The sequence below is a fragment of the Platichthys flesus genome, chromosome 21 (assembly GCF_949316205.1).
Source record: "Platichthys flesus chromosome 21, fPlaFle2.1, whole genome shotgun sequence".
Classification (NCBI taxonomy): domain Eukaryota; kingdom Metazoa; phylum Chordata; class Actinopteri; order Pleuronectiformes; family Pleuronectidae; genus Platichthys; species Platichthys flesus.
The window spans coordinates 8742262-8750032 of record NC_084965.1 but is presented as its reverse complement, the minus strand read 5'-3'; the positions used below and the strand labels follow the sequence as shown (position 1 = coordinate 8750032).

The 7771-nt window shown below is 39.3% G+C and overlaps 1 protein-coding gene across 1 annotated transcript; it reads left to right on the top strand.

The window, feature by feature from the left end:
- The first annotated feature begins 2971 nt into the window (after window positions 1-2971).
- On the top strand, window positions 2972-5966 carry bloc1s5 (biogenesis of lysosomal organelles complex-1, subunit 5, muted). Its single transcript, XM_062379992.1, has 5 exons — window positions 2972-3239; window positions 3450-3532; window positions 4372-4504; window positions 4621-4679; window positions 5066-5966. The coding sequence occupies exons 1-5, from the start codon at window positions 3212-3214 to the stop codon at window positions 5237-5239; spliced, it is 477 nt and encodes a 158-aa protein (XP_062235976.1). The 5' UTR covers window positions 2972-3211; the 3' UTR covers window positions 5240-5966.
- Window positions 5967-7771: the final 1805 nt, after the last annotated feature.

Genomic DNA, 7771 nt, shown 5'->3' with positions numbered 1-7771 from the left:
CATTGGGCATGTTTAGTAAACCACACTCACAGACCTCCCACTGAGGCAGCGTTTGTGGAAGTGCTGCAGGACATCATCTGGATACTGGCGATCATGGACACAAGAGGAGCCGAGCACTGCTGCTCTGGTCCTGCAGAATGTGTGTGCACGGATCCTACGTGTGTGTGTGTGATGAAAAGTGTCTCTTATACAACAAGGGGGAAAAGATGCCTGTTGATAATAATAATAAACAGTGGATGGACTATGTTCACACAGTATATAGATAAATATTTTTATTAATTTACTTCAGTAACTGTTAAACAGTATTTTGAGGTTAAAAGGAAAATCTAGAATTTCATTTTGAGGCAAAAACAAATTAATAAAACACAATGAAATGATAGATTGAAACAGAATTTGTCGAGCATATTCAATTGTATTGTCTTTATCAAATATATCAAAATTCTACTATGTATATGTAACCATATAACCTCATAATTTCAATGATTACATTTTATATTCTTAGTGTCAAATTGTTTCATTCTGCCCATTTGTTTTTATCTTTAAATAGTTCATGTAAAAACACTATTACATGTCAATAGATCTTTCTTGATTTACTCTTCAGTTATTTATTTAAATAATTATAATGGTCCAGAATCTCACGTGGGACCAGCAATGTCCTTAAATGTATCTACATGATGTCATTATACCAGTTAAATAAATGTAAGATAAAATATTAAAAGTAATAGTGTGACTTTTATTGTGTCGTTTGCAGTACAAGTACTTGATAAAACTTTAATTTAAATACATTAAATAGTCAAATTGCATAGAAATATGATAATTCATGTTTTGTCCCTCCCTGTAAAAATGTGATTAACAAAATAAACTGATGTAAACTGAATTCAACTGGTTCCAGACAACAAATAACTAAAATTAATTAGTGAGAATCTTATATAAATATGTGAAAATTATAAATATGAGGACATAGTGAAAGAAAGAAGTGGGTTCTGATACTGTTAGTTTAAGTTTTACAAAACAAGAGTGTCCAGGAAGGTCTTTGTGTTTGGTGCAGAGGTGTCACATAAAAATCTGGATTTATTTAATAGACCTGTGGGAGTGAAACAGTGAAACTCATCATGTGCTCTGAGGCAGAAAGATGCTCTCGCATGCAAACTGCAGCCCGGCATCAAAATACATAAACGAACAGGACAGATATTTCCTCGTTATGTTGATGTTTGCTTCTCTCACCAAATTCTTTAACGCTGTGGAAATCTTTTGGAGGGGTGTAAAACTTTATCTATATTATCATTTATTTATTATAACAATTTTATACACAAACATAATTTAAACAGCATTCAAAGTTTTGCTTCATATTTCAAATGTAATACCTAATTTGACTGATTCAATTTAATTAATTTCCAATATATAATTCATTTTTGAGCAATAAAAATAGAAGAATTTTCTTGCTTTCAAAAGCTTTATCTAGCCTACCACAAAAAATTGCTTGTTTAATTTGATTCAGAGTATATATATTAGTTATGCAACATTTATAAAGTGATACCTATGATAATTTAAATACCTCTTAAATATTTATGTGAAATATATTATTTTATATGATAAAGAATAGCAAACATGTTTTGCTTCTCTACTATATGGTAATTAATGGATAATGGATTTAACTCTAGGTCATCCTCATATGTTTCACTGATCTTACATGTTTTTAACCTCCAATCATGTAACCTAATCAAAACTAATGGAGGATGAAATCAGTGTTTAGCTGCACTTCGCTGGGACTAAACTGGGCCTCTGTGATTTTCTCTTAACTGAGTGTGACAGTCCTGAAAGAATTGAAAACTCACAAACAAACTTTTGTTGACTAATTTGCAGCATTTGCCCCCAAACGGTGCCTCCTCCTGCTCCGACTGAATATCTGCATGTACTTTGCTCTTGCCACAAGTGACTTGTTCATTAATACATTCATGCCAATTTATTTGCATTTCATGAAGCCTGATAAAAGCAGTTGATAATCCCGGGTTTTTCTACTGGATTATTAAAACTAATGTGAGAGATTTAGTGCCATCTTGTGGTTATTTATTTGGGAAACACAGTTTCCCAAATAAACAATGTGTGACTCCTCTGGCTCTTATCGCTGTACCTTTATCTCTTTATTTTGAAAAATGTTGTATAAAGAGAACATAAATTCCGCTGAAATTTAAATCAGTAGAAAGGAATTAGCTTTCATAGTATTCAGACAAAGAATATTTAATGATAGTTTTCAGTACTAATATGCAGAAAACACAGTTAGTAGATGCATCCCCTGTGGTAATTCACACAATAAATCATTTCTTATGCTCATAGGAGGATACATAGATTGAATTACCACATCTAACTCATACAAATATAAAAAAAAGAAGGACCTCTAATACAACATTATAATATATCACTTCTAATAAGGCACCCTTGCAAGTTGCAACTTACATCTTATTAATTTCTTCATAATAAATCGATAATTAATATTTCATAAATTAGAAAAGAATAGAAAGCCTTGTAATAAATGTAAATGTAACAAAGATATAGGTTAGGTTACAAAGTATTATTCTTATCAATAAATCATAACAAATAATTTTCATAAACGATGTATAAGTATTAGTTTGATGTCATGAATGAAGCTATTAGATATAATTTAGAGTAAAGAGACACAGTGATGGATCAGAGGTTAATTTAGTGGAGCAACACTGACACCTGCTGGCCTCACACAGAACTACAGTCCCCACCACTGTCTCTCCTCAGTCTCACACAGTCACACAAACGCTACAGACAGTTTTACAGTGTCACAGCCAATTTTGATACAAAATCACTACCTCAAATCAAATACTTCTTTTAGACTTTATATGTTATTGCATATCTATTTCATTTTAAATGGTTTAAAACTCAAATCTGACTCAGCCACCCCTGCTTCAGCGGCTTGGTTCAGTCCGTACCCGGAAGTAGTTGTAATTGTTTACATCTCAGTCAGCTGACTTCCATTCACTTCTTCACACTGAAGCTGGGATCTTTCACTTCTTGTCTAAATAATACGTGAACGTTAATAACAAATCACAGTCAATCCACTGACAGTTAGCTTAGCAGCTTTGAGCATTTAGCCGCTGAATTAGCAGTTAGCAGCTGGTTTAGCTAGCTGCTCTGCAGGGAGGAACACTTTGCTTTCGCTGCTCAACCCTTAGGTCAACTGAGGATGTACAACATGGACAAGATTGCTAAAGGTGAGTGAAAAGCTCAGCAGAGAAAGGTCTCTCTTTGTTAGCATGGTAGCTAGCTCCTGTTTCAGACTGCGATATGATACGAGGCTAATCAATATGTCACATGACTGAGTTAAGCAGTTGAGTTAGCTTATCTGTAGAAACATGAATTTAAATATTGTGTCATGCAGACTAGCGGACACAAATCTAAGGTGATGTGTGTTCTTCCTGCAGATGTCGGTGATATCCAGTCCCGTCTGTTACACCACAGACCCATCGTCAACGCAGAGATCCGCTACTTCGTCAGAGAGTTTGAGGTAATCACACATGTACAAGCTCTGATCGTGACAACATTAGAACCATTGACTGGTTTTAATGTTGTGGTTGATCAGTGCAGACACTTACACACACACACATGGTGTCAGGAGCCGAGCTGGGGCCCAATGATGAAGACTGCCCTTCATCCAGAGGATTTGGACTGTGTGTGTCCACCTGCTGAACTGTCCCAGAGTCAGTCAATAGACCCCATTCCCCTTTTTCCACAAGGCAGAGCTGGTTCTGAGCCTGAACGTGAACCAGTTCTTGAAAGGTTTGGTTCTTTGGTCGTCAACTGAAGTGCAGAACAAACTTGAGTGATCATCTTGAACAAAGTTTGTTCTGGGAATCAGAGATGTGTAGAGTGATGTATACAGTGCTTGGGCTCCAGTTGGTGGTTCTGGCCTGTGGAAAAAACAATTTGGTTTCTAAAAGGTTTGCAAGAATCGACTCGACCACACAATAGAATTTTTTTTTTACGATGTTTAGGATTATTTATTTTGACAGATAGAAGATACCCCGGAGCAATACGCAACCAAAATGCCCGACCAGACACAAACTGGGGAGGCGACAGTTAATTATATCTATATTTATATATCATAAAGTAACTAGTTTCATTTGTTTATGATGTGACTATTCATTTCAGCGCAATATGGAGTGATCTATATATTGAAAGACTCACTACTGTTTCTTTATGTGGAAACCAGATTTCCGCTCATTTGTTGTCCCTATTTTAATCAAATCAGTACGCAAGGACCCAGTAACACTGAAGAGAAATGTGTTTGGTGCATTGAGTTTGTGTGTGTCTTTGTGAGAGGACACTAAACGCTCCGTTTTCCAGGAGAAACGTGGACACAGGGAGAGCAGACTGCTGGAGAGTCTCAATAAAATGGTGGTGGAGGCAAATGACCAAATGCAGCACACAAATTTAGAGGCTGTGAATCAGGATTTGATGTCCAACCTCACCAAACGTTGTAAGTCTCCTCTCTCTGCTTTGTGTTTGTCTGAGCCTTTTGCTCTTATAAGCTTTAAATATTATTGTCTTGCCTGAATTTAGCTTTTTATATCTTTGTGTGCCTTTCTCCCACAGTGGAGGCTGCTAAACATATGGCGGACCGAGTCCAGCAGAGGGAGCTAGAGGCCCAGCAGGTACAAACAACTGGGGTGGCTTCAGCGTCATATCCTCATATAACTGGATTGCATTACAGATAACACAAGCATTTATAATATTGTGTCTTCAGCATGTATTCAAGGCCGAGTGCCAGCATCCAGAGTCCACAATGAGCTCTGCCTTACATCATCAGCATCGTCACTGTAGTGTGTGAGTGAGTGTAAGGAGGTGTGAGAGATAACGTTGCACAAGAGGGAGAATTTGAAGCATCGCTCGTGGATTTGTAAAGTTGTCTTGTTAAAAGTTATACTATAAAAAAAAACATATATTATTAATGTATATATTTACTGTGATTATCACCTGAAACACCGGATCACGCTCAAGACTTTGCATCACTTTTCTCTGTGCTCTTATTTCCTTCCAGAGCAACCAAATGCAGCTGAACATGGAGCGTCTGAAAGAGGAATGGGCCGACTTCCTGAAGGAGCAGCAGAGACTGAAGGAGGAGGTGGACGAGGAGCACGCCAAGGCTGTGGGACAACTCAGCACCCACTACAGTGAGAAAAAGATGGATCTAGCGAAGTTCTCACCCCTCTAACCAGATGAGGTCCGCGAGGGGCTCGAGTCAACACGCTCTCCCCTTATTATATGAACTTTATCACTGACCTGGGCACGTCTGCTCTGCGTGTGCCCAGCGAAGGTATCGGCTGTGATTGATGTACTTAAGAAAAAGAGCCTCAGAGGTTTTGCTCCTGCACAAGAGTCAGCATTTCCCATATCATAAATAAATGTATGATTAACAATGTGGCAATTTCACAGGCCATCAAACTCGTCTGTTTATACCACATGGAGCCCGCGTGGCACGCAAGTGCTGCAAAGGACCTCTGCAATATGTCAATTTTAAACAAGCAATCGTCGAAGGCCGTGACACTCTCTGCATTTCAGGATGTTTAATGGATGCCTGCCTGAAGGGTGTTGATGATAAATATGCATCCACCTCAAGTTGAAAAGGATCCCAGCTCCAAGTGCTGGAGTAACGAGCTCAAACAGAACTGCAGGACAAATCATCCCTCACCGGCTCGGCCGTGTTTAGAACGCTCAACGCCTGACGTTGACTTCAAGTCGCTGACGTTATGAAAGGTCTCCACTGAAACCAGTTTGAATGATCAGCAGCAGCTGCTTTTGGTTTGCTTTGCCACCTCAAAGCTGATTTTAATGAGTCACAAATCCAATGTTTGCATTGCTGGTTAAACAGAAAAAAAACATCAATCATATTCTGGTTTCAATTTCCTGCTGGTCATGTATGCATAAAACAATATCCTCAAGTTTTCAGTGGTTGTCGTGATTTGTGCTTAGAGTGTTTAAAAGGCCCAGGATGATGAACTCTCCGAGAGTTCATTCATGGTTTGTGTTTATGTGCAGTTTAAATACTGACTTTAGTGTTGTTTAGCACAGAGTAAATACACTGTAAAAAAAATTGTAATATGAACTACAAAAGAAGCGAAATCATCTCCATGTGTCGTGACCCTTGAGCTGAGAACCCTGCACACTTTAAATCAAGTGTTGTTTTTTTTTGCTCCAGACAATGGTGGCCTGTTGGACAGGTTAATGGATGGGTGGGCACACTGGGGACATTCTTGGCATGGCTGAGAACGGAGTTCATCTCAGACGACCAAATAGAACAAATATTTTCACATAATTCCTTTTACATCCCTGCCACACACTCTTTTCAAAGAGCCCAGACACCTTTAACTGTCAAAAGTCAAGTCATCATCAGAAGAGGCAGGTTCGGAGTTCGCGTCATCCATCGGCTAAAGTACAAAATATCTGCAAGAGGGGAATAATAAAATAAACCAATAGTGAAGTGAGTGAATGCAATGGTGTATCGTCTTTTTCCATTTCGCTCGCAGTGACCCTGCAAGGCCACTCACTGGTCGCTCTGCGTGTGCCAGTGTGTGAGTCTGTTGTCAGTGGATCAGAGCCGGCACAGACATGCCATCAGATGTTTGGAGGAAACATGCTGCCCCGCGGGTGCTGCCCCCTTCTCTCTGTGTGTGTGTGTGTGTGTGTGTGTGTGTGCAGCCCTTAAACCTCCGCTTTGGGAGGTAGCTGTCCATCACGGAGACAGCCCATCATCACCTAATGAGGAGTGACAATACGGAAACATGGCGAGCCCCTGCCAGCGAGGCCCCTTTTCATCTGCCCTTGTTTATTTTACTTTTTACTCTGAGGTTTGAAATAAAGAGGACCAGAGTACATTAAGGTCACCGCTAAAGTCGTGAGTGTTTGCTATTCATGAGAGTCATGCTGAAGCGTATGTTGGACTTAATATTACAAAGTACAGGATTCGATTCAGACATGATCCATTTTGACATTGCCGTGAAATATTCGATTAAGAAATAAGTCAGACGAATCTTGGATCATTTCTAGAACTTAGTACTTGTGTATAAATAAAAATTCCAAGGATCAAACACCTAAACACTTCATATCAGATAAAGATTAGAAAAGGGATGTTAATCCACATGTAACTTTTCTGGCCGTTGCCAGGTCTGCTTTTGACTGGCTCACATCCACACACATAAAAAAAACTGCCTGTAGTGATGAGGCTGATGCAGTGTGGGAAACCTGCAAGCATATAGTACAGTACTTTTGCAAACTAGTGGAAATGGCCCCATAAGACCACTGCTGTCGACAAGACCAGGTTCTGCACCAAACTGAATTACCATTAAACTAAGTGTGAATGAGAACAACATGCATTTGAAAGTTTTCAAGGTAGATGGGATGACTAAGAGAAAGCTGAAAATAGCAGAACCTGGTGTAATGAATGTTTGAGTCTCTGGTGTGTTGATCAGTCTTATTCATCCTCTATGGAGAGATACAAACCAGAGAAGTCGACCTGTGAGATTAAGGGCTGAGACTCAGGTTTATCTGGGCAGATATCATCAAGGACATCTCAGTGTACTCAGGTGCTGCTGGTACAACAACCTTCCCTGCACTGAGCAGAGCATACAACCCTGTAAAACGACTCCATGTGCAGAACAAGGGGCTTGTGCTCGGCCTGAAATCCCCTGTTATCATTCTCGCTCCGCTGCCTCATGTCTCTGGACCGGAGTTGGCTGGTGTTTCGTCT

Excerpts from the sequence above, each read along its gene's own strand:
- bloc1s5 (XM_062379992.1), top strand. The coding sequence starts at position 3,212 with ATGTACAACATGGACAAGATTGCTAAAG. Across the intron at positions 3,240-3,449 it reads CATGGACAAGATTGCTAAAG|ATGTCGGTGATATCCAGTCC; the intron begins GTGAGTGAAAAG and ends TTCTTCCTGCAG. Across the intron at positions 3,533-4,371 it reads ACTTCGTCAGAGAGTTTGAG|GAGAAACGTGGACACAGGGA; the intron begins GTAATCACACAT and ends TCCGTTTTCCAG.